Genomic DNA, 27,554 nt, shown 5'->3' with positions numbered 1-27,554 from the left:
GAACCTTACTGCATACAAGTTTTCAAGTGACAGCTACAAATTTTTGATTAATTTAAAATTCTGCTTGCTTCAGTTATCTTTGTTGTATGTTATTTTCTTTGGGTCGACTCAGCTGGACAGTGTGATGCATACTGTAGTTTCTGCTGTGATATTCAAGGGAAAGCATTCCTTTGTGTGAACTTAAATTGAGGCATGGCACATTCAACCATACAGAAAAATTATTACATATATGCAAAGATTCTTGGGCATATTACCCTTGGATGTCTGAGCAGGGAAGTTACTGATTCTGATTGTCGATAGGGTAGGGCATAATTTGGCTTCTTTGGCTTCAAGGAAATATTTCACATAGAAGTCAATACCAAAATAAAGGAAGTGAAGTGTTTAAAAGATGTAAATTTAATGAAACACAGAGGGAATTATCAATTAAAGGAGAAGTGTATAGCACCACTAAAATGACAAAAATATTGTGTCCAGTTCTGATATCAACCTTTTTCAGAAATGGGATCATGGTGGAATGTTGCTTTGTTGTTTTGTTTCTGGGTTTTTTAATAATAGAGTTAGGAAAATTCACAGACGTCTGAAAAATCTACTTTGTGATGAGAAATCTCTTAATCTTACTTTTTTAGGGTACATCATCTCAAGGAAAAAAAGTCTCTGATTTCATCATGGATCTTACGAAAAAGCAAAATAAGATCCGGTGCTGCAAGTAGTGCTCATTATTTGAGGTGTGATTCAGCTGATCCTTGATTTGGTAGATTATGCATCACTTGAAATACTTAAGTCAAGTGCATGTGGTTCAAAATACAGTACTCAACAAGTACTGCAGGAGTTAATGTGTGAGGCTGATCAGGAATTCCTTTTTACATGTGGGACACTGCGTTGTACCAAAGCAAGGAATTGGATACTGGTTTTTCAGATCCCAGACTATTCCTGCAGTGACTGTGACTCTGATCAGTGTGACCTTGGACTGTGCAAATGTGTGAATGTTCTATCTTTGTGTTTAATAATAAATGAACTTAGAGGAAGCAACATGCTAAAGTATTTCTAAAATAAAGTAGCAGTATTAGAGTTCATGGGATGGTTAATCTAGCACAGAAGTTTGTTACTGTGAAATAAGCAACCACTTCTTAATGTGAGGGTTTGGGGGTTTTTGGTCAGATTCCTCCCTCACAAATTTCAGAGGATAAATTATGTACAAAGGTAGTTAAGTGATTTGTTTTTTATTTAAGACTGAAGGAATCGTGAAGTTGTGAGGTGTTCTCAGTTTAAATAGCTCTACGTTGCTGCAGATTGTGCTCAGTTTCATGTACATGAATTGGGTATCTCCTTTCTTTTTTTAAGATTTGTGTAAAGACATAATGGTACACCATAATGTGAGTGAGACAGCTGATTGTAAGAATGCACTTTTTTTTTCTTGATGGTGTTTCCAGTTCCCAAGATTTTTAGCTCATTGTGGAATCCATTAAAGTCTGGATGGGAAATCCTTATGAGAGCTCAGATGCTGTTTCTTGCAGTTCTGAATATGATGTAAAAGACTGTTCAGCAAATACAGGAAAATACTAATTAGAGATAATGAAAATGTGAAGGAGAATCAAAAATGAAAAATATCAGACTTAATTAATTGTTCTAAAATATGACCTAGTGAACTTCTGTTGTACTTCTTTTCTGCTGTGTTGCCATACAGAATTCATGGTACTGTGGCCTGGCTATTTAGCTGCTTTACCATTTCTTCACAATTTATTGTCTAAAAAATTGCTGTAGTTTCAGGAGTAGTTTGTAGCCTCACAGAAAACACTTGAAATACTTATTATCATTCTATTTTGTAAGGAAAATAAGACATGCATTTTTGAAGCAAACTTTTTGCATTGTAGGAGTAGAAGCTTTCTTTATATTGCTCTTAAGTGAAGATCAGGACTTATTTTATTGAATTAAGCATATGCACTCCATGTAAATTCTAATATGAGTATTATTTCACTTTTAAAGAAATACATTTGAAAGCATCCATTACAGATGCGGGATGGAAGATAATGCAAATACCACATGAATTTTATCTTTTGAGTAAAATTGCGAGCTTGTTTTGTTTGTTTATGCATGGTTGTTACTGTTGCTTTTATGGTTAAAAAAGAGCTTCTGTTACAAAAGCCCATTGTCTGTTTGCTGGCATTTTATTCAACCATTTTGAACAAAATGGTTTGTATCAATCGGTTCTTAAAATGCAGCAGAAGTTTCTTCTTTCTGTGAGACTTGTAAGTTCTGATAGGAATTCTGTGCAGCCTGATGAGGATGGGCATGGTTTGTCCTAGCAGGCATACAAATAACTGTTATTTTATTGCATCTTTCCACTGGGGCTTTGTGGTGGTGGGTTCTGCCTTCAGGTTTTGTCCCTTATGTGGAGGACTTTGAAGTAATATGAATAAAGTGTTAATCATGGAAACTACATGAGAACTTGCTTATTCATTAGCCCACTTGGAGACGAAGGGAGATTATATTAATATAGTTCCAATTATCCTTGTTACCAGTGCTTGAATACTGACTGGCTGTCAGAACAGCTCTGTTGATGTCTGATCCTACAAAGAGCTTTTTTGACTGAGACTGTTGCTGATGAAATGTTGTTGATTAAACACAAATGTAATGTTGTAACAAAAAATGCTTTCCTATTGGAACTTTATAAGCAAAAAGATTGTTGTCATACAAATATACTGAAACTCTTGAATAATATGTTGCTCGAAATTAAGTTTTCTATGATTTTAAGACTATGAACTGAACTATTATATTGCCTTCTGATTGCATGGTGTGTTTTCTGCTTTAAATTGCTATTATGGTAGCTCTGAGAGTCTCTGAGAGCAGAGCTCGATGCCCTTTGTGGCGTGTTTGAACTGTTAACTAAGCAAGATGAAATCCTGGTTGTACTGAAACAGGCTGTAGAGTTATGGTTGATTTAATTGAAGAAAATACTTTGCAAAAAAATCTTAGGAGAATGAAAATTTAATGCTCACTTATTGTTTGTTCTATATTTTATCTTGAATGAGAGTGAGGATGAAAGCTCAAATAAGAGATTATGGAAAAAGAAGTTTTCTCAAGTGCTCTTTGGGATTTTGTGTTGATACATTTATCTCTTGGAGGGGGGTTGTTTGTTTTTGTTTTGTTTTGTTTTGCAAGAAGTGAACTGATTTAGTTGGGACTTTCAAACATTGTTAATTTGGGTCCTAAGAGAACATTCTCCAAACAGAAAGGAGTTATGAATAAAGACATTTCTAATTGGTGTTACTTATTTGTATTTCCAAAGATATTCTGCACACTAGACTATAAAACTTCTACAAATATTTATGCATAACAGTTGTTGAGTAAAACTTGCAATTTGCTAAAAAAGTGTAGTTTTGAAAATCTGTATAAGTTGTAGCAATTAACCTACATGCACATTTATAATTCTAGAAAATGGACAGCATATTACATTCAAAGACTGGATCTGATAGACCCAAATTGCTTAAAACATCAGTTATTGAAGATGTCCCCCTGGGACTTTGAGAAACCATTTAACAGATGAAAGTACATTTTGAAAAGTTTGACCTTACAGGCAATCATAAAATGAATCAAAACAGTTCTTTCCTCCTCTGAAATGTACAGAGCCCATCTGTATCTAATCCAGTAATTACAGAGTGAGTTCAATTACCTTTTCAAACTTAGAGCAGACTGGAGACTAGGCAGTGAACAAACATGGGGTTTTGTCTAGACCTCAATTGACCACAGTCTAAAACTTGAATTTATATCTAATTTTATTTTTAGTGTCGTTTGATAGTTTTGAAAGGATTTATTTTGCTACCTATTTGCTAGATCATGGTTTTTACTTGTTGACTTTGTGTTTATGGCTACATTTTTATCCCAGTGAAATCAGTAAAATGGCTTCAAGTCCTAATGGTTTACTGGATAAATAATTTTACATTTTAAAAAGTCAGTTAAACAGCTATTTTGAACATTAAAAATTGCTACAATGAAATTATGAAAGAATCTGAATGAAATTATGTGATTTAATGTCTGTACTCTTATCTATATATTTAATGTTTGATGAAACACCCACTTCTGAAGTTTTTTACTGTTTTAGAAAAATGAACACCAGACTACCTGAGTGCAGTATTACTGGTAGTTGACACAGATTAGAAACTGTGCTGAAAATTGATTTTCAACTATTTTATTAATTTATTTGAGTTAAAGCAAACTATCTACCCTTTCAGCCTTATGGACTGTTCACTAATACAGCTACAAGTTGTAGTGCAGGTTATCCCTCCGACCTGCAATTTGAAGCCCAGGCACCTTTTGTTATTATCCCACAAGCAAAACAAACCAGAGAATACACACCTTGCTGAGAAGTATCTTGTGCTGTTTCCTGTCTGACATAACACGGTGTTCTTATTTCTTATGCAAGTGTTGAGCAGCCCTGTCTTGACAATTGTTCTTTGCAACAAAGATGTGAGGGGTTTGCAGAAACCAGCCCTGGTGCTCGAGACTTTGGTCTTGGATGGTGGCAGAGGAGCAGTGATTATGGACAGAGTAAATGCTTTATTTTTAACTTTTTAATTGTGCAGTGTGCTTTTGATGGTATGTGTTGTCTCTCGGCAAGTGAAGGCTTTGATAATTGCTGTATTTAGTTTAACTTACTTAATAGTAATCAGTACTTTGTTGAAGTTGCTGCAATTAGTTAAGAATGTGGTTCATGATGACTTCCAAGTCAACACGTATTTGATGAATAAGGCACACTGTTGCAATGAGTAGTAAATTTGACATGACAGGCAGCAGTCTTTTGATGTTTAATTGATTTTCCTTGTAACACTTGAGGAAAAAAAGGATCTAATGAGTGTTGCGTTGACTGTAAAGCTGAGGCCCAAGAGATTGCATGAAATGTTTTTGTCTCTATATTTTGTAAACATGGGAAAAATTCTCTACTATTTGTCTTTTGATTTTTTTTTACTTTTGATAGGTTGCTTTGTTCGTTTTGTTTTTTAATATGTTGTATTTTTCTGGATGTATGATATTGTTCTGAAGAGGTATTATGGAAATACATAAAATTATTTTTATAATCATAATTTTAAAGCGAAATTTGTAATAGCATATGATCAGGAAACATAGTAGGGTTTGGTATGTAATATCAGTCTTTTTTCTCTCAAAAAGGAAATACTGTCATGCACTGAGATGTCAGAAAATGCAATTTTCAATTGCAGTCCTTCATCACAATCGTATTTACAAAAGCACTCATAACTTCTTTTTTTCTTCCTGCCTTAACTCCACATTGGGAGCCAAGAACATCTTTCAGCTGTTGCTAATGGCAAATGTCATAATCTTTTGTACAATTGTATTTGGTTTAGTAGATTTATCATAGAAGATGCTGTCTAAAAATACAGAGCCCTTCCAGTAATCCCCCTAGCACATTTTTTTCCTCCTGCTTGCCATAATGGCCATAAGAATAAAATTTACATAGAAATTCTAGTAAAGTTTGTGCTGTATGACCAGACTTTGTAATTGAAAATAGGGATGGTTGATAGAATTTTCTGAATTTTTAATAAAATTGTGTTACAGCTTCATAGGAAAAGGCTCCTGCATCCAGAATGCTGGATCTCTTTCTTGGCCTCCATTCCATTCTGTGGGGTTCAGTGTTGCACAGAACTTCAGAAGTGAAAGCGTTTTAGACTAGCGGCTAAAACAAGTGTGTTCTGAGAGTAAACTGAGGCAGTAGCTGCAGGTTACCTGAAATGAGAAGTCTAGATTTTGCACTGTGTTTATTCTGATCTAGGTAATGTTAATTCTGAGCTGTGGTGACATCCTGACCCCAAATTCAAGGGCTACTGACAGTAACTGTTTAATGCCTGTTGCAATAGACAAAAATTGTTTTATAGGAAAAATTACTGGTTTGTAATCTCTCTCAAGATTTTTCATGACCACATCAACTGTTTGTCCCAGGTGAAGGTTGGTTGTTCCGTTCCACCTCTTTTCCCATTAGAAAAAGGGCTTTGTTTTCTGACTGTTGAGACAAACCACCGAATTTCAGTTGCATCCAGCTGACATTGCCTGGCAAATTTTCTGCTGTGTGCTTTGCATGTGCTTTATATTTGTAGTGCTAGAGAAAAATAGTGTTATTTAAAAAAACCCCAAATCCTGTGTTTTCAGCTTAATGGAAAGGGAAATTTTAAAAGTGAAAGTATTTTTTCTTTGTGCTTCAGTGACTGCTTGTGTGTTGGTTGTTTTCAAACCAGATAACTTCAGTCAGCTCTTGTAGTTGTACGTGTCCACTCCCTCAGAGCACACACCCCAAACCAGGCACAGAGCATATATCTGAAGTAAATGGATTTAATTTTCCTTGTAGGATCATTTTTAAATGTAAAGGGAATATTAACTATATTATAATCCCTGGAATTGACTTTGGAAAAAAATTGTGGTTCTTCAGGAATCACCCCATTTTCTCCTGTTTCACTTAAGTAAAAGAACCAGTTTTCTTTTGCCTTCTCATTTGTTCCTTCCAACTCTTACTTTTTTTGACATGTGTGCTTTTATTTCTGGCCCTCTGTATCGTATTTTGTCATAGTTCTCTGTTGAAATCTCTCACAATTTTAGTGTCACTGATTTCTTATTGTTCACATTTTCTTCTTCATTTATACTCCATTTGATTCCTTTGTTACAATATTTATTTCCTGCTTTTTCAACCGATTTTCTGTACATTACAGATTTAGTAGACACTCGTTTATTTAAAAGAATAATTTGGTTGCCCACAAATATCTAGTCAGTTGTCTTTCTTTCTGAAGCAGAAGGCAGACTTATTCTTCCTGTTGCTATCTAATGTGTCATATAAGACAAAGAAATTAAAAGTATAGTCTGTGTGAAGCCTGATCTGTGTAAATAATTTTTCCTTTTTTTTTTTTTTCCTGTCTTGTCTAGGTCTTGCTTTTTGGATTTTCTCCTTGTGTTGACTTCATTCATGTCATTAATTAGTATTAATAATGGCTACTAATTAAGCAATAAAAAGATGCATGCAGTCATTAAAACTATGCTTTTATTTTCTAAAGTCCAAATTCCTCAAATCAGTTTAAATAAAAGAAAAATGCTCTTGAGTTACTAAAGCTTCATAAAAAGTCACAGTTCAGCTAATTTGGTACAGTGTAACTAGATAGAACTAAACAAAGTTGCATGAGTAAAACTTTATATTTAGCCAACGGTTTTTATTTTTTTTTCCCTTTATTTTTCTATTGTGAGTCATTTTTGTCTCCTCCATGGTTATTGATGCTGCAGTCAGACAGCCACTCGAGTTGCTTATTGCAGGAACAACATTTGAATCATTATGAAGGGAACTGAAGAACATTCAGGACAGAAAAGGAAAAGTATCTTCCAATTGGTTTAGATATCCTGGCTTTAAGTATTTGTATTGCTGCTACGCAGTGTGTTCAGTAATATGCTTTTCCACTGATATGACATTATTGTGCAGACATTTGAAATTGTGTGTTTCTGTGGAGAAATATTGTAGATTTGGGGTGCTCTGGTTCTAATGCTGGTGTGCCAAGGAGTAAACATGCTATTAAAACATGAGATCAGGTTATCCCTTTCTTTGCTAGCTATATATATCTATATCTCTATGTATCTATGTCTATATCTCTATGTATATATATAGCAAACAGGGGTTTGTTTAGGCCATTTTGAACACTTTCAAGGAGAATATTTTACATCCTAAGAGATTTAATGGTTAGTTTAGAGGTTACTTCCTTTCCCTTTAAGTGTATTTGGGGTTTTTTGTTTGGTTTTTGTTCTGTGTTTGCTTGTTTGTTTGTTTTCTTTTATTACCCTAAATAAGGGTCCCATTCTTCCAAGTACATGCTGGCTCTTGTGTCTTTGAGACATCTCTCATTTGCACTAAAATTGCAATTATTGCTTTAGCTTTGGTGTAGCTTACAATGTTTTGTGTTTGTTCATTCTTTACCTCAGGCCATGCCCTTCTGCATCTGTTTTTATTCTGTTTTCCATCTTTAATTTTTCCCTTCCTTCACTTTTCAGGGTTTCTCTTATTTTTTCCACCTGTGTGCCACAATGGGCTTTATCAATTCCTGTTCCATCTACTCAGACAGTCAAATATTTGCTTGATGTTTACTGTGCAATCTTCACCAATCTCTGTATGGTAAATTGTCTTCCCAGTATTAAGTGTTAGTGTTTTAGATGTGATTCGTAGCCTTCACATTTTCATCTTAAAGTTGCTAGGGAGATATCTCCTCAGCAAGGAGGTACCTCCTGTTTATCTTTCTCTCTTCCTAAGTTCATGCAGTGCATGAGCAGAATATTGAAGTACTGATGAAATATATTCCAGCAATACTGACTCACCTGCAGTACAGAACAGAACCCTGGAGTAGCAGTGTGATGTCTGTTAAATCAGGTGTTGTAACACTAACAGCAACTGGAAAAGGTAGTATTACTTCTGTCCTTGACCTGAGAGACTGTTTACATAATTCATGTAAGAGCTGTGAAACACTGTGTGGCAAATTACAGGAGCATTTTACTCTAACCTTGAGTGAAGATTGTGTACAAACCAGTGTCCCTCTCAGAGATACTCCAGTTTCTCCATCTGCTTGTCTGCTGAAACAAGAGTCTTTTCCATTTAGTTGTTCTTTTATTTCCCCACACAATGCAGCAGCATTTAGCTACTACAGCCTAATGTGGGCAATCTCACTGTGGTGGCAATAGACACAGAGGTAATGCTGATTTCTTCATTGTGGGCATGTTGGTGAGATACAGGGAAACTGCTCGATGGTTGCTGAATCTTAACACAAAGCTTCTTAGTAACTCCTGCAGCTTAATCTATAAACTTGTCAACAGTTGGTGCGTGTTTATTTCTTGACATAGTGGTGTTTTAGTTACTTGGTGGTCCCTTCTTGCCCTGCATGCCCATATGTAGATTGGCAGTAAGTTGTGTAAAGCAAGATCTCTGATAATGGTGACATCTTTGAAATGTTCATGTGCCACAGGCTGTGAAAAACTGTGATGTTGCCTATAAAATATATTTTAAAAAATAAGACGAAGGGAAGTATCCTCTGTTTTATTCTTTCTAGTAGAGTGTTTCCAGTAAAATATGAACTCCAATTAATTTTACAAAAGAAGTGGTTTAATAGATTTTTGTCTTCTGAAAGTCTTCTGATTCACCAAAGTTTACAGAATAAGCACAGTCTCTTTCATCACTCTGGTAGTTAATGTGATCTCCTCTCAGTTTACTTAGGTGCTGGGTAGCTGACATGTGCTCTCACTGCAAAGTGTCTGTGAACAGGAATCTGTCAATAAGCGTGTGTCAGTGTGTGTTTCACCATCTTGCTTCCTAAGATTGTCTCACAGCTGGCTGGACACTTGGTAATTTCAGAATGGAGAGAGCATTCCCTTCAGAGCAGCCATGAAGTTAATACTGTATTTGCAGCACTTTCTTCTTGGAGGCCTTTGGAGTTGACTGCTGACATATATTGATTTTGCCTTAATTATTTTGGTTTCTCTGTTCTCTCAGTTTACACATGGTGTATTTTCTGTGGAGTATCCCAACAAAAAGCTTCCTGCTATGTGAAATTGCAGGTTCCTATAAATTTAACACTTACTAGAGATAGATCAAATGCTTTTGGATATGAGTAATACATTGCAGGGAGAGGTAACCTATTACAGGAAACAGGCAAGTTGAGACAGGAATGGACTGCTGTATTTTGCGTTGTCATGTATGGCCTTGCTAAATTTATTTCACTGAGTCTCTTCTTGCCCAGTTGTGTTACAAGCCAAGGTTTGTTAATGTCCATGTGAGCCTTGGTTTGGCTGAGTGTCCCAGATCGTTCTCTTTTACATACTGAGAGGTGGGGAGAGGGGACCAGAAGCTTTTTATCTCCTGAGAACTTCAGCATTGGTACTCTGGCTTGTGAACAGTTACTCTCTTAGTAGAAACTTATGGTTTTGAAGCAGCTTAATTTTCTTTCTTTCTCGCCTTTGGTAATATATCTGTTAGAACTGGGGTTAGAGTATAGAGTTCAAACTTTAAATTCCTAATTATAAACAAGGCTGAACTTTATTATTTTTCTTAAATGGTCTGATAATTTCCTATTGATATGATCGAGAGAGGCTTAGAAGGTGGCCTTATATACAAGTAATGTAACAGCTGCAAGTGCCACAAAATAGTTTATCATAATACATACAGGAATTGGAGAAATTATTATTAGATTGTATTTCTTTTGGAAAAGTTTCTCACAGGAAACTATTTCAATATATTATACTGTGAATTAGGTTTTGGGCTATGTCTTCTGTTTTGATGTTGTATTATGAAGCATGTCAGTGTTTCCTCAGGTAAACTTCAAATCCTCTTCCTCGCTTTTTGAAAATACAGCAAATGCTGTTGTTCTTTTAACTTCTATGTAACTGACCTCTAAAGACTTAATTATTTTAACCTTGAAGTTCTCTATGCATTATGGTTGTTGCTGAGGGTCAACATGCTGGAATGTTTCATGCCAACTTGTAAATACTTAGTCTATGGGAACCACTGTTTTTTTCTGAACATAATGTAATGTCTTTTTTTTTAGCTATGCTGACAAATGAAAATGTTTCTCAGTTTGTCCTTTTTTTATTCTTCTTTGATATTCCCAAACTTTTTATATGAGAAACTCACAAAAATTTTTCCACAGTGTTCTTGTTCACTTCTCAATGTCATAGCAGTTTCTCATGATTGCTCTTATCATTGAAAATGTTTCATATATTTAACCACAGCTTTTTAAATCTGCAAAGTCCTTAACCTTTTTTTTACTGATTGACATCTATATCTAGTAAAATTAGAATACTCGGAAATCTGAATGCTTTGTTCAAATTGGTTAAATGAGTATGATTAAGTTGTAAGAAGTAGCCCATCAAGTAAAATCTTAAAGACACATACAAAGCTGTCTGTTGAATTAAAAAAAACCCAGAAACCCAACTTTTGTTTGCTATAGCACTGTTCTGATTTTGATTAAATAGATTACGTTTTACTCTATTTTGTTTAAACTCAAGATTAATTTCTATGGTTACAGCAGATAAAAGTCTCAAGATTGCCTTTAAAAGGGATTTTTTATTCAAAACAAGACTGACAGTCTCTCCTTAAAAGAAGCTGTTGCTTAATTTTATTTTTGTAAGTTTAAATGCTTAAAAAATATTTGTAATGATACCCCAAAGGCATCATAAAAATGTAAAAATAATTATACTCTAAAATTACCAAAATGACAGGAAGTGGTCTTTTAAAAAATGTTACTGAGATTCATGGCTGAGAAAAAGTGAGAAAGGAAAAGTGCCTGACTTCACAACTTGAAATCTTGTCAGGACTTTCTGCTTTCAGTGATTAAAAATACTCAAATTTGCATTACTCAAATGCAAAAACCAGCATTGATTTCCCTTTGAATTACAGCTAAAGCTTCCTTCTCATGAATTCTGCAAGCACTTTCTTGGGAGAAGTTTTTGTGTGACTACCTACTGGATTTTTTTCAAGTAGAAATTGCTCTCCCCACTATGGTGGAGGCATTTTTTTCATAGGCAGACCAGTTGGCAAATACCCCTACACAGATCAAAATTTTTCCAGACATTTCATACATGAACTTGAGAAGCTGATGGTCATTAGGTAGTTAACTTAATGGAAATATGGAAAGGTGATGTGCTCTCGAGGAAGGGATTATTCTCTTAGACTTTGGTCATACCAGGTTCTGGAGTGGGGACAAAGTGAGGTGCTTTTGTTCAGTGATGCTTTTAGTTACACTTGTGCTCTGATAAACTTCTTGCCGTTGCTATAAACTCAAGAACCTGTCATGGTTTGCCTTAATTAGCATTTTATGAGACCCATTTATTTCTTAGAAAGTGACAGGGTGAAGGGAATGGACTAACATTATAAGACTGGATTTCATACTAACTGCTAATATCCCTGTCTGGTCCTATTAAAAGGGCAATTCTTTTTCTTTTCTACTATTTTTTCTCACCTCAGTTTGCTCTTTATAAGGACCAGTGGGTCCCCAGGGATGGAGAAGGGGTTTTTTGCTTAGTTTTACTTCCTAGGTGCTCTAACAGAGGAGCGGTGGCTTGCTCAGAAAAGGCAGCAAAGCAGCATGAAGGAGATCTGTGTGCCTGATTGAGAAACTCTGTCTGGATTTACTGAGGATGTGAATATCCTCTGTCAGTGCGTCATTCCGCATCAGCCATGTAAGGAATTATGGTTACCAGGGCCCAGGAAGTTCCTGCCTTTTAGGGCAGAGGATCCAGGTCTTGGGGTTTCCTGTTATGTGAGAAGAGGGGGACAGAAAGGGCCCTTTAAGTTTTTTGTTAATACCATAAAGCACTTGCATTAAAATCTTAATGTGTACAGAGTTAGTTTATTTCCAGTATGTTTATTTGTTGCTCTTGTGTCTGGTCAATGCATGTTCTTTACAGTAGGATCCATAAATATCTCATTTCTGACTGGGCGTTTTCTTAGTCCAGTCCAGTGTTTTAGTGGGGGAGAAACTTGGTATAAATTCTAGAGCAACCACTAAAGTAACGTTTAATCTGCATAATGCTAATGAAGGTGTTGAAACATCATAAAAGGATTTTTGTACTAAGAACATTATTGTACTGATGATGAAAATCCAGAAAAATACTTGGACATGGAAACAGAATGATGCTTGTCCCTCTGAATCGTGTCTGACAGTGGTAGGATTTTGAGAACAGAGTAAGTGCTGTGACAGTTCGTGCTCCATCAGTGTAGCGGTGTCAGAGTGTAAATACACAGAGAATGTAGAACTCGGAATGGGAAGAGTCTGGGACAGGAGTGTGAGGGAGCCTCTGCTCTGGCCACGGCACCAGTGGTGGCTCAGCTCTCTGGGGCCCTGTGATGGCTTACGGTGAAGCGGATTCACCTCAGTCCCAACAGGAAGTACATGCACGTAGAGCTCTCTGAATTGCACTGCAAAAACTTGGATTCTGAGTTTAATAATGATGATCTGAAAGAGTAATCTTTTATTACTGTATATCTGTTAAATGAGGCTGGAAAATCTTTATATGGTAAAACATCTTTGAGTCCAGAAAACATGATACTGAGTAAGTTCAGACTGTGAGAACAGGGGACACAAAAAGTAACTGCTTACAGGAAAACACAAACAGCACTGAATGCAGTTACTGAAAGTCTGTAAATGGAGCATTTTGAACAGCAATAGTAAAGGCCAATTATTGCAAATATGTATTTTGACCAATTTCCTTTTATCTCTCAACCAAAACATTCCCCACAATTGTTGTGGGGTTTATATTTTAGTCTATGAGGTTTTCGATGATCATGTAAAAATATAAATGTTAAAGAAAGTTATGATTAGAGTTGGACAATAAGCAAGAAAAAGAAATGATTTTATTAAAATCAGATGTGCTCTTTATTTTTTTCCTTTTAATTGAAAGTATTTGTTGCCATGGTGAATAAATGAAAGCTGATTACTAAAACCATTTGCTGTGATGTTACATTGTAGAAAGCCTACTCTTCATTATTTCTGGCGGTCACCTCATTTTCCTGTTGACTCTCAACAGACTATTTTCAGAATATTTAGATGTGGTTCTGTATGTGATGGTATTAAACCAGTGTGTTCCCATAAGACCTAACAGAACAATGACAAAATTAACTTGGACCTCTGTCTTAAATTCTGTGTCTATTTGCATTTTTCTAGTTCAGAGTTGAAATTCAATGTTTGTAAGTAATTATCCTTTAAAACAAGATTCTTTTCTCTCTATTTAAAAATGCCTGAAGTACAAAGCATTAAAATTATTTCAGGAATTATACAATATTTTTAGGATGATTTCACTCAGTCCTTCAAAGTAGTTTTTCTATACACTTGGAGTTTACTGTGGGTACCATGCACATTTTAAAACTTGCAGCAACCTCATCCCCAAATAACACCCGAGTAACACCTTCATCCAGTGATAATACTGGGTTCTTTGAGTATTTGTTGTGGTCAGTGGGGAAACTGGAGTTTTCAAGGTCCTAGATCTTTATTTTGCTTCACTCTTTTTAGAAGAGTCTTGAACAAAAAACGTTTGCAATTGTGTGACAAAATTCCAGAAATAATCTCTTCATCATACATTTGACCAAATCTTACACCAACTCTGGATTACTTTTAAGGAAGGCATAGTTAAGATGAAGCTTTTAGGCGATAATGAGTTATTTACTACTAAATTTTCCATTTTGTGTAGTAAACAGTGAAAAAAAATAACCAAATGCAGATTTGCACTTTAGGGGCAAAGTATTTCAGTGTGAACTGACAGTAGCATAAATGAATGAGCCAATTTCTGACCCAAAGGCAGTATATGTAACAATATGTTAAGTAAAGCTAATTAAAAAAAAAACAAAAACCAAAAAAAAAAAAAAAAACAAAAAACCCAAAAATACTTGCTTAGAGATGGCTTTTTTAACGTAGTGTACAAAACAATGCTTTTTTACTTTTTCCTCTTTTGACAATTTGATATTAAGCAAATTGAAGTGTTTTCTTCTCCAGACGAGGTGTCACGAAATTGACTCAGCTTCTTACTGCAGTTTAGAAGTTTCTGAATGGGTTTGTTAATGGGCACAGAATACTGCTTGTGGTGTTCTTCAAACAGGTTTTAACTTCCATGAGTCCACAGCGACACAAAGGTTAATGCAAACTTCTGCAGTGATGCCTTAAAATATTTTCATTTTACATTTGAAAAAAATTGTGTTATTTTAAATCAGAAAAAAATGCTGATAATATTAAACACGTTAAAAATATTTTTAAAGTTTTTTTACCATTTTTACCTTGAAGATTCAGAATGCCTCAGTCTTCATTTTCATGACTTTTAATTCAATTAATTCAGTTTTTAATGTTCTTTTCCCACGTACCACACATTTTCTTGGTTAATTCCTTTGCTCCGAATGCAGACTAATAAAATGCAGATAAAGTGTTTCCCTGCTCTTTGCTGCTGCTGTAACATATATGCTGATGTAAAGCAGAAACTGAACAAAGTCACAATTTTCCTGAGATTAGAGGTAGCCAGGCTGGCTGTCTCCTCGCCTCCCGCTCCCGCTTCCAGCTCCGGGCCACCCCCACGCCAGAGTTTAGATATTATTTGCTCTTTTGGGTCTCAGATTACGGGAGCAATTGATCTGCGTGACCTATTTTAGAAACTTTGACGTTTGCTGGGGAAACCTAAACCAAATGTATCCCCTCAAGAGACAAATCAGCTGAAAACTGGCGAGCTGACATTTGGAAGCAGCCAGTGTGCCCCTGCTGTGAATTCTGGGGGGACAGCACCACCTCATGGGCTGCTTGGAAGTCACTAGCCAGACCCCTTTAAAGAACTTTGAAGTCTTCACGCTGTTAAATTCAGAGCTTCAGATCCTGACTTAAACTTTGGTTTCATTGAATTGATTTAATCTCTGTTGCATGTCATTAGATCAAGGAATTATACAATTTCATCTTCTGAAACTTCCAATTTCTGAAGTGTAGACTCCAAGTAATAGTATTTTAAAAACAAAAATCTGTCTTAGTAACATCCAGCAGGAGCCTGTGTTGATTCAATGCCCTGACAGTGCTTAAAATGTAGCCTAGAAGGAAGCTGTGTGGAACCTGGCCTTTCATGTGTTGTATTTTTAAAATGTTCATAATTCCGTCTAATCAAAGGTAGCTTGTGCTGGAAAACTTCTGTATAGGAGCAATTTCTGTATCAAAGGTTTTCTAACTAGTTTTCCCCAACTGTAATCATTTAGGTAAGAGCCCAACCTCTTTAAGATTTATTTAATATAAATTGTCTTTATGGTATCTATTCCATTTGGGTTTTATTCCAGATTTCTGAAAATGCCTTCGTTGCATGCACTAACCATGGGAAATTTCCTCTTTGTTTTTTGGTTGTTTTGGTTGGTTTTATTTGTTTGTTTGAGGTTTTTGTTATTATAGTTTGGACATTGGAAAAACAAATTTATGTTCTTACAGGAAGCACTGTATCTCCTCCTAGTACTGAAACTGTACTTTTTTGGTCAGAAACCTGCAGTCCCTGTACATTTCCTGCTACGTTACTGAAATTCTGAATTTCTTCCGAAATAGGCAGTGGGTGTGTTTGGGTTGACTACATGTCTGGAACTGTAAACGGGATAGGTGTCTAGATATTCATATTATAACAATTTAGATTTTACACTTTTTGAGAGGAAATTGTAGTATGTAGTCACCTTTTCATGAATCTGTAGATGGAATCTATTTATGTAAGACATTGGAGATAAAAGCTTTTCTACTATATAAAAAATTAAACATAAAATTTTGTTTAGCTTTTTTTCCTGTTTTTATGGTTAATAAGGAACTTCCATCGGCAGTGCTTGTCAGTGGTGCTGAATCAACAGTAAATAGCATGTCTCTCATGACTTTTACAAAAGCCTTTCTATTATGTCTTGATTTTAAGTATTTTTAAAGTTTCCTTTAACAGAGTACACCTTTTAAGAAATTCAGAGTGGCAACATAGCACGAAGTGTAACAGCCAATTTTATATGGTAGGAAATAGCTGCTTATTGTTCTGATGGAAGAGTAGATTTGATAAAACACTATATTTGTTCAGTGGAACTGACTATTCAGCATGGTTGAATTCTCTCTACAATATGTCACGGGAACCTACTCCAATCATTTTAATCGTAAACAATGCTGCTGCTTCTTGCAGTGGGTTAAACGTATGCAAATTGGAACCTACTGTTTCATGAGTGATCAATTCTTTGTCGGGAGTGGAAAGAAATGCTGTATGTATCGCTAAGAGACTGAAGGAAACGTGGGCAGCAGCTTCATTCTCAAGTCTGTGTGTCTCCTCAAGATGCTGCTTCGGAGGGAGCGCTTTCCTGTTTCTCTTCTTGTTTAATAACAGCCTGCTCTGAAATCATTAGAAAAATCTCTAAATAGAGGAACCTCTACCATTTCTAGTGCAGGCCCCAAGTATAAATAGAGCTGTGCGTGCCACCTGTGGTAGCAGATGGCAGCCATTCACAGCCTCCTTTTGTGTCAGACCTGCATTAGATGCAAAATTTGCTTTTATGTTTTAATAAGAGTTGTTTTAAAAAATCTATACTGGCAACAAAACAGGGCTATAAGTATTGAAGAGACAATTTACAATGAAGATAAAGTGCAAACTGGAACTTGAAGTAACTTTTAAAAAGTCATGTTACACAGGTTTTAATGTGAATTTACAGTGTTTTTCACTTGCATGATGCCACAGAGTGGAAAACTGCTGCTGCTTCACTGTAGAGAATCAGTTGGGTTTTCATGATCAGAACTACATTTGGGAGTTTTTAAATAACACCTGGAGTACCTGAACACAGGAGGTTATCATGTTGAATTTTTTAAGTTGTAATTAAATACCCCTCCATACATGGCAGATGCATCTTGTAGGAGGTTCCCTACTGGTGTTATTCAGCTTTGACTCTTCCTTCTGTGGATACAGATATTCGTGGAGCTGAAATGATTCTTTATATTTGGAGTTAGGTCCCATAAGCCCTATTTCTGGGAAGAGTAATTAAAAAAATGTCATTTTGGTGTTTAGAGAGGTGATATTGACCCTCAAGGGAAGTGCCAGTGAGAATGAGAAGAGAGAGAGCCAAGAGTTTCCTAACTCATCTTCCTTGTCAGAAGGAACATAACCCTCCATATTCTGATAGTGAATAGAAGCTCAAGACGATGCTGTTGCTGTAACAATATAACTGGTGCTGGCAATATGGTGAGAAAAAAGGTATTTTAATCCCCTGACTCTCATAAAAATTGTCAGTTACTGGGAAATTCAGTAGTGTTCTTTCCTGTAAGATAAGTATAGTCTTAATGTAGCGCAAGAGTGCTGCAACTACGGAGGGCCTGTTTCTACCTTCCTATCCCTTTAGGGGAAAAAAGGAAATAATTTCTTTATTTCCGTGTTGAAGGAGAGGCTTATTTCTTGGCTCCAGACTTTCAGAGAAGAAAGCTAATTTCGAGAAGCAAAGAATGAGAACCATGACTAGAGATTAATACTCAGATGAGTTTGGACTTCTTCAGATTGCTGTTATCTCTCCTTTTGATGGGTGTGTCAGCTGGTGGAACACACATTTTGAATACATGCATGTGCAGCAAATAGGAAGTTGCAGTTTTGATGGATGGTTCATGCAACTGGAGTATGGATCAAAAATAGTTTAAGCATGGACTCAAGACTAAATTAACAAGGAAGAAGCCATGGGCCAGCGTGGGAAAAGCAAGACATGTACTAGGAAGCAGAGCATGGAATTGAAAATTGAAAAATCTTAGAACTTTAATGCAGCCAGGTTGTGGTTATCAGGTAATCTTTGGGATGAGTTTGAATTCACAGACTATTCTGAGCTGGAAGGGACCCACAAGGATCATCGAGAGTCCAACTCTTAAGGCAGTGGCCCACATAGGGGATTGAACCCATGACCTTGGCATTATTACAGCCAAGTTTCAGACACAGTGGATTTGAGAAGTACCAGGTTCTCATGTCAGATATTTTTAATGAAAATGAATTGAATTGAATAGGGCACCATTTGATCAGAGAGAAACAACTTTAATGCCTATAATGAGGTGAGCAAATACATGGCGTCAGCAGGACCTGACTCAGAAGTGTTCTAGGGTTCAGAAAATATTTTAAGGGGAAAAAGACAAATAGAAAATGAGATACAATTAAGTATAATTTTCTATCTTAGTAAAACCAGAATGTGTTCAACCACCTTTATGTTTTAAGAAAATCCGCTTTTCCCTGGATAAGATGACCTGGAGTCTGGTGGTCAAGTGTCTGATGAAGTGCCAGCTGTATGTCTGGAGGAGATTACAGAGGAAATACTGAGTAAGATGAACAAGCGCAAGCAATGCTTCTGCTTCTGCAGTCAGAGGTGTGTTGGGCTGAAGGGCGGTTATTGGGACTTTTTGCATTCTCTAAAAGAAGAGCAAGAGGTGTTTAAAAATCAGTCATAGAGTAAGGTAGACTGGTAAAATTTACTGATGAGGGAATGCTGAGAGGAAGGAGAGGGAGGAGCGTGATGTGTTACAGCAGGTACTGAATGACTGTGGGACCTTAGAATTGTGGGGAGAAAGAAATTTAGGAGTAGGTTATGTATTTGGAGACTGAAACAAGGAATAAACTTGAACCTAATAAATGAAAATGCTGGAAGAAAAGGTGTTTCCAGCTGAGTTACAAAGTAACTAAAGCCAGTGAATACCTTCTAATAATTTACATTGGAAACGGATGGATACAAACGGGAACAAGTGCCAAGGAAAGCTGTGGGTTAGACAACTTCAGCACTGTGCATGAGAAGATCATTTGTCTGGGGTACAGAAGTTAGAGAGGTTTTGACCGTAAAGCCAAACACACATACAGGGAATCAGAGCTTTTAAGGGAAAGGACTATTTTGAAGCAAGAATCGATGGATAGAAGTTGATAATCAGTAAACCTGGAAATTAGTCCTTATTTGTAATAAGAACAATAGGATTCTAATAATGCAATTCAGTTGTAAGAGGGAGAACCCTTCATTTCTTTTAGACTGGAGCTTGGTAAATTTGTAAACAGTGTGTAGTGTGCATCTGATAACCTCAGAATAATTTTAGGTTGATGACCCTGGACATTTCTTCAAGATTTATATCTATATAATATGGGATATTTTGTGTCTGCAGGAGATTAAGCATTGTACAAACAAACAAACAAACAAACATTTTTTTAAATTTGGATAAAATGCACATTCCCTTTAGTGCTAGTGAGACCTTCTTTTTCATAAAAATCGTTAAATTTTTTTGATATGATAATGACAAATTGAATTCAAAGCTATGCCAATAGTACGCTGTAAGAAAAGGCAAAAGAGAAATATTAGCAGTGCAAGATCACAGAAGATGCTGTTAGAATTTGAGGGAAAGTAGAACAAGAAGTCTCACTTCTAATGCAAATCTTGGGAACCAAGAGCTTGATGTGAGTATGGGCATAATGGTGTCATTCTAAATTCATGAAAATAGCTTTACAAATGAAGGAGAGGCAAAGTGGGGTCAGTTCAATTCAAACACATGATGACAATTTTAGCCTAAATAGAATGCTCTTTGTGACTAGATGAATTAATTACTGTAAGACAGTGTTCTTGCTTGTCATTCTGATTCTTTCTGCTTGTTAATCACTCCTAAATTGTAGCTATTGCAGTAATATTAAGATTTATTGCTTAGAAAATTTTGCTAATCTATTTTCTAGTTTAGTGTTTGTTCACATATTAATGTAAATGTTTTGAAACATGTTTCTTATTTTACATTTCTTTGTCCTCTATAGCACTTTCTTTCTGCCTATTAAGTAATATTGTTCCTCTGAAACACTGTATGACTGCTTTAAATGTTTTGCTTTCATAGTCAAACTTAATTTACCTATTCAGCAAATTTGATGGCGTACCAAGGCTGAGCTGAGGAAGAGGTTACTGTGCAGGTTCAAGTGGCAATGAGAAGGAACATCTGAAGGATGGTTAAGCTTACTCTTTCCGCCTCATTGGTCTCGTAGTGATTGCAGTTATTTCCCTTCTTACTGTATATGGTGGTGGTAACAAACATTAGGAAACTCCAGATCTACTGGAGGTACTGGCAGAGTTCAGTTTGCTGTGAATGGGATGAAATTCCCTGTGCTGTTAACCACACAGATAACTTGAAACATGGGAATTGGGAAAATTCTTATCCAGTATGATGAATTAGAGTAAAAATGAAACTGAGCAAATACTAATGGGGAAATGGATGCATATTTCTTTGCACAAGGGAACAGATATTTTGAATTCTACCAATCACTGTGGTCTTCTAACTACATTTTTTCCTCTTACTTTTTTCAAAAAGCTGCTGATCTTCTGAAAGAAAAATAATTGAGTGAATTAATCTTCTATTTATCCAAACTATTCAATGTTCCTTCTCTGTGGTTTTCTGTTTCTTTAATTACAAGGGCTATTTGCATGAAAATAGGATTTTAAGACTTGAACAGCTTTTAGTGCTTTTTCCCAGGTATGTGGAGTAAACCACATTTATTGCATTTGTAAACTAAACTAACTTTTGTTTTGTAAAATTCCTTGCATGCTTTTTTTACAGTGTGTTATTGATGAATATTTAAGAATATTTAGAAAGGTTCCTCCTGGCTCCCTCTAAAAATATATACATTAATGTATAGAATCCACCTCCCTTCTCCCCCCTCTGCATCATATCTTCTTCAAGACCTGCCAAGGAAGTCATACTGGTAGTCGTGTCATTTCTCTGGCAAATTAAGCTACATTTCTGTATTTTGTCCATTTTCTAAAATAAGCAGCATCTTATGGTACACCAAATCTTTTAAATCAGACTAAAGTTTACAAAAATTCTTCAGGCTTTTCTTTTATTTCCTCTTTCCAAAGGATCTTTGTAAAGATTTCTTAATAAAGAAGATAAAGTAATTTATAGTAAAACTTATCCCCAGTGAGGTGGAAATCCAGCAGCAGAAATTTGTTTGGGACATACACTCTGGCAAAGCTTACTAATGTTTATTAGGTGATAGAGATACTACTTCAGTTTGTGCACAAACCGGTCACTGTATTATGGCAGAAATAGAAAGCAGAGGGGTAACATCTTTACCCTACAAGTTCTAGTAACTGAACTTGAATATTTATATTATATCTCATCAGTAAAAAGTTTTAAAAAAATCTTATATAGTCTTCTAAAATGAATTTATTTCCAAAACGTACATTAAATTCTGGATTGCCAATTGAGAGAATGTTTTGTGTTACCACACTTAATATTTTTAATGCAGCAGTTGTATTTATCATTTAGTTTATGCTTTTTGGATAGAAGATGTTTTTATACTTTTCTCTGAGCTGAACCTTCATACAGCAGATCTTTTTGAGATTATTTTTTGTGTATTGACTGCTTGGAAAATGTGAAAATTCTAGTACAAAAGAGTGCATTTTATTATTCTGTTTAATTACAGAATAAATAATTTTACAAATTGATGTTTGAAGTGTAGAATACTGAACTTCAGATATAAAATAATCAATTATCTGAAATTTTAATCATGATTTCTATTCATTTAGATTTCTCATATTGGAAAGCTGAAAGATTTTCTTCTACAACACAGAAAGGATTACATTAATGCTTACAGGTAAGTGTGCATTGTATTTAAATAGATTTTTTATTTACCTAAAGATTTATAAAAGGAACAGCTTAACAACCTACAGGCATAATGACTAAAACCAAAACAGAGTTTATTAATTGGCTTACTGTAAGCTACTATAAGATGGAGAATGGTGCTGTCACAAAAAGACAAAGTGCCTGAATAAAATGAGACTCAGAATTTGAAAGTGATTTCTGGGTCTTAGGAGTGGAGCGAGTTCTGAAACAAAAGTTGGCAGCCTGACTCCCACACCTTTTTATGGAGTTGCAGAGTTAAGTTTCTGAAGTGGTTCCTGAGACAGCAGAGTACTCGGTTCAGTGATCCAGGTTTTCCCTTTTATTTGTGACACTAAACCTACCTGCTGTCACAAAGTGTATCAGTAGCCTCCACAAGTCCTGGAGGAAAATGATGCAAACTCTTCAGACTCTGGAATGCAAATTCCAGGTGGAGGACATTAGTGAGGATGTGGTGTCAGGGTACAGCAGCTCAAGATTTTGTTTTAATGTGACAAAAACTGTAGTCTTCATCTCCAGTACTTACTGTGGGAAGAAAGTTTTGATTCTCTTCAACCAGTAGGAAACATTCAAAACTGCTGTATCTGCTTACTGCTAACAGCTTTGGTAGTAGAATTTTTAGATTAAAATACAAGTTTATAGCTTGGTGTTAGTAAGAAAAAAATAGTATCTCATGATCTGCCGATACTAAATCAAGTTATTGTAAGAGCTAAATGTTACTGCAATTTTTATTTTGGTGAACTGAGTATGAATAATTGTATCATTGAGAAATGTAAAACTTGCTTTTTAGTGAAACTTTGTCACATGCAAACTTAGTGAGTCATCCCTGTCTGCATTCTGATTCTGCCACATCCCTGACTGAAGCTGAGCTTTTTCTTCAGTCAAGGTAGAGAAGATGCAACCTAAAGTCATCTTGGGTTGAAACCTTCACAGATACCAAATGGAAGTGTTATCCAGCCAGATAGCCATTCCCCAGGAGAAGACAACAGAACAGATGAGCCATCTGCTGTTCCTTAGGCTCAGTTCATACTGGAGGAACAGTCTGACAGATAAACAACTTCTAGGCCTGAAAGGATCTGTGACAGCAATACCAAGGCTGCCCAGTCAGTGGAATAAAAATGTGGTGCTAAGTAACTTACTAGAAGACTTCTGACACCCTTTTTTGTCTCCCTAAGGTTTTAAAGCTGTATTTTGTTGTTTCAAAAATGAAACAAAAAAAAAAGGAACATGGCATATTTTATAAGTGGGAGGCAATGGTAACTATTCATAGTCAGTGCTGGTGAAAATGAAGCTCAGGGGTGTCAGTTCTGTGTGTGAGGTGGGAGAGGGACTGCATTTCTAAGCAGCAAGCAGAAGTAGCACTGTACAGCTACGCTTTAGGACTGGCTGCTTGCTTTTCAATGCCTGTTGGAATAGGCCATGAGCAACACTAGGTGGAGCCAGCTGTTTAATACTGAAATAACTGGGTTTACTGTGTGAAAACTTGGTGTGGATGCAGAGTTTGAAAACTGCAAATAACTGCAGTAAGAGGAGTCAAAGGCAGTACAGTTTTGGGTACTGTTTGTATTAACAGTCATGTGCATAAAATGGAAGTGATTAGAGGAGTACAAATTTGTCCACTTTTAATGTTCTTTTTGTAAACTCTGTTGAAACAAGTTATCATGATAATTCTCAGTGCTGTGCACACACACATGCTACCCTCAGGTATTCATTAAGGAAAGGAAAGAAATGCCATTTCTTTTATTAAACTGTAAGTAATCCTGCAAATCTCATATGTGATTGCAGTTCATTCTGTCCTTAGTGGTGATAGTACTGTCAAATTCCATACTAGGTTGATTATGCTGTTCTACTACTTTGTGGATGTCTTGGTTTGAGCTGGCAAAACGCCAACTGTCCAAGACAGAATGAAAAGGGAAGGAGAGAGGGGGGAAAAAACCCTCCAAACTAGTTTTATGCTGAAACTAACTATATGTATTTCTACAGAAAAGAGAAAGTTAAGAGAAAACTACAATATAACACACACTTACACAAGTTATATATGTATCTATAACAAGAAATGACCTCCCACTCCCCAATTAATACAAAGTGTATTACTCTAGATTTATAAGTACTTTAAAAGAAACCCTATAAGAAAGAGAAAGAGTAACAACAAAATGTTTCTACTTCCCTCAACTCAAACAAAATGCAAGCAGCAGCTGCTGGAGCAGGGTCTAACACAATAGAGGAGCTGCCAGATGTTCTCCTCTTAGTGCAGCCGTGATGGAACTGACTAAGCCACTCTCACACACTGGATTTTACACCTTTTGAGATGATGTAGTAAAGTAAGAAATGTCGGTTTTTTGAGCTCCCCAGGTTCCGGCGTGAGAATCACCATATAACCTCCATAGGAGTATGATCAGTGTTCTGAATTATTGTTTACATTACACACACACATATCGCATATTCTCTCAGTCTACGAATAGTACAGGAATATCATTGGTCAATGGCTAGGGTGTGCTACCAGCTGGATTGGTGCTTTTCTCAAAACTATGCTTTTCTGTATCAATGTGTTTACCTGCTTCTCTTAATGGCTGCCGCATTCTATCTATTGTTTACTGCTCTTCTTGAAGCAGGCTCAAGGATACAGAGGCCCCGTTTCCCTCTCCATGGCCTGGGCTGTGCACAAAAACTTCTAAGTTCAAATTTCTTCCAACAATGTAGTATGGTATGGAATACAATATTATTGGCTAGAAGAAGTCAGCTGTTAGCTAGCTCAGCCCAGCTCAAGTCAGCTGACAATTTCAGACCTAGTCTGAACTTTAAAACCTAAATTTAGGCCCACCTTGCTGAACCCATAACAGTGGGTGCAAAGAGCATCACAGCATCCGTGCTGTCAGTCGTAGTCTTAGCAAATGTCTCACTCACTCAAACAGCAGTTTCAGTAACTTTTCAATGCTTAAGTAGTGGGGACAATTTTTGAATAATTTAATACTAAAAGGCTGTGCTGGAATTTATATAGAAGATGTAATTTTGTTCATGAAATTGGACTGCTGTGTATTTTGTCAGTCCTGCTTTTTGTATTTTCAACTAGCACAATGCGTGGGTGAAATTCAGCTCTTCAGTTACCAAGTTGAATTTTTGTATGCCTTTTAAAACTTCTTCATAATGTGTTGCATCCAGGTTCTTGATTGCTTCTTTGACCTTACTTTTGCAGACTATAAATTCTTTTATAATGAAGTTTTTATTTTTGGCATACATAAAATATTCTGCTACAAAGGGGATATCTTTAATTCAGTTTTAGAGGAAAATTTTTAGCAATGAGAAAGTCAACTGGAAGAAGGGTTATTTGAAACCAAGGCTCTGACCCATTTTATCAAACTTTATATATTTAACTGAAATACTTAAATTGAACCAAAACCCCCTCAGGATTGCTTATTCACCACCTTTCTTCATGATTTGACTATTGTCTACAAAGTATATAAATGGCAAAACACATGAAATTTTTGATGCAGTGATCTAAGCTTGCTGTCTTACAGGCCACTGCACCTTGATATTTTGTTTATCAGGGTTTATTTGCTTTCTCTTACATGTGTGTTTTCATTCCTTTCTGAGGATTATTTACCTTCCCATTTTTAGTACATTGACCTCTATACTTTATATTCTTCCTCTCAGTCCATTTGCCATATCAAATTCTTACGTTGCTTTTTAACACTGTGCTGTGTGAGACCCTGTCTTCAGTCTTTGGTAACTTATCTGACATTTCATCTGTGAACAACTTATGCCTTTCTTTTCATCATCAGCTCCTTCATGTTTTTGATCACTGAACCACCAAGACAGTTTGTATGTTTGTGTTAAAGATAGTTTGAGGAACTCGCTGCAGTGCCCTAACAGTTGGAAATATGAAACAGTCCTCTTGGGATTCCTCCACAGCCTCTGGTTTCTCTGAAGGAACTTTCAAGGCTTAGGCAGTTTAAAGACCAGTAGTTACTCCCATTGTTTTAATCAAACATTGGAAGGGAATTGGGGGAATTGCAAATTCTGATCACGGAACACCTCACATGTAAAAGGAAGATGTTTGAGGGAAGAGCTTCCCATCTGGGATTATTAGACATCTAATTTATTGTTTTGCAACTGCAAAGATACTTACATGGTTGATCAGTGTGGTGTAGATGGCTTCTGAATAGAAATGATACTTCTTTCATGGGAAAGGCTGGATGAGTACCTTCTGATGTATCTTCATTACATGCTCCTATTGTCCTTCTGGGCAATTAAGTATTAGAATATTTCAGTTGCAAATAATATACTTGGAAAAAATTCTAAACAAATTATCTTTCTGTCTTAAAAAATAATGTTGGTGCTCAGTAATTATGTCTCCTGCCACAGCATTTATCTATCTAATGTCAATAAATCTGTTATATCATTTGCCACTTAATAAAAAAAAATCATAATGCTTCCACAATGTTATTTGGAGAGTGCTTTCTTGTCTTTAACAATAAAAGAAAAGAAGCAACTTTCAAGGACTCAAAAAATACTGTTTTACTGACTCCCGTGCAATGCCAGGCTGCTTTATTGTCTAGATTTAATCACATTTTTACAAGAAGCAAGACTTTGTTATACTGAGATAGTGAAACATGTAGATCATCTGTAAGAGACTTTCTTCTTGGAGGAGTGTACAGTATTTTCCTGTTCTCCAGGGAATTATTTTCAAAGTATTTATCTTTTTTAATTGCACTGAGTTCATATATCAAATTTCAGAAGTAGTAATCTTTTGTAGTAGCACCCTGAAAATGCTAATTCAGTTTTGCCTGTGCTGCCTGTTCTGGTAGCTGAGGCTTCCACACAGAACTAAAAAAGTATGTTTTACTTTGGTTGTTGTGGAATGTTTTGTTGTTTGAGCAGACAAGCTTTCACCTTGGATTTATGTCACACAGCATTTAGATGGAAAAGGGCAGTAAATGAAAATGCACAAAATTTGGTAAGTAAGAAATCAAACAGTAAAACATACTAGATGCCCAAAGGGAAGAAGTTTTAAAATGTCTGCTGTATTTGCATCTAAGGTTATACAAATGTGCACATACTTCACATACTTATGGGGGAGCATTTCTTTATATCTTTGCAAGGCAGTATTTGCAGGTGGTAAGTTGGGCATATCTGTACTAAAACAGTGCATTTGGATACTTTAAAACTGATTTATTGCTGCATTGCTTCTCTCTTTTCCCTAAGACATTGTTGGAGGAAAATCAAGTTTTTCTTCTTGATTTGTTGTCTTTATTGAATTAGTTACCAGAAAATATTTTATGCACCCGCAGAAGAGTTATGAATTCCAAGAGCTGACATAACACCTCCATCAGCTCTGCTCCCTTGTGCTTTGCCACCAAAATAGGCTAGAGGGAACATGGCTGAAACATCCAAAAAGAGAATTACTAGTGCTTTGCTTGC

The 27,554-nt window shown here is 36.0% G+C and overlaps 1 protein-coding gene across 2 annotated transcripts in view; it reads left to right on the top strand.

The window, feature by feature from the left end:
• STX18 (syntaxin 18) overlaps positions 1 to 27,554 on the top strand; it is a 68,182-nt gene that overhangs the window by 11,873 nt on the left and 28,755 nt on the right. For both annotated transcript variants that reach the window (XM_071556804.1, XM_071556808.1), the window contains exon 2: positions 22,043 to 22,110. In XM_071556804.1, coding sequence (XP_071412905.1) covers positions 22,043 to 22,110 — 68 coding nt within the window. The remainder of the gene's footprint in view (positions 1 to 22,042; positions 22,111 to 27,554) is intronic.

This window comes from Pithys albifrons, chromosome 5, assembly GCF_047495875.1.
Source record: "Pithys albifrons albifrons isolate INPA30051 chromosome 5, PitAlb_v1, whole genome shotgun sequence".
Classification (NCBI taxonomy): Eukaryota; Metazoa; Chordata; class Aves; order Passeriformes; family Thamnophilidae; genus Pithys; species Pithys albifrons.
The sequence above is the reverse complement of the archived record's forward strand: the minus strand, read 5'-3'. Positions and strand labels throughout refer to the sequence as shown.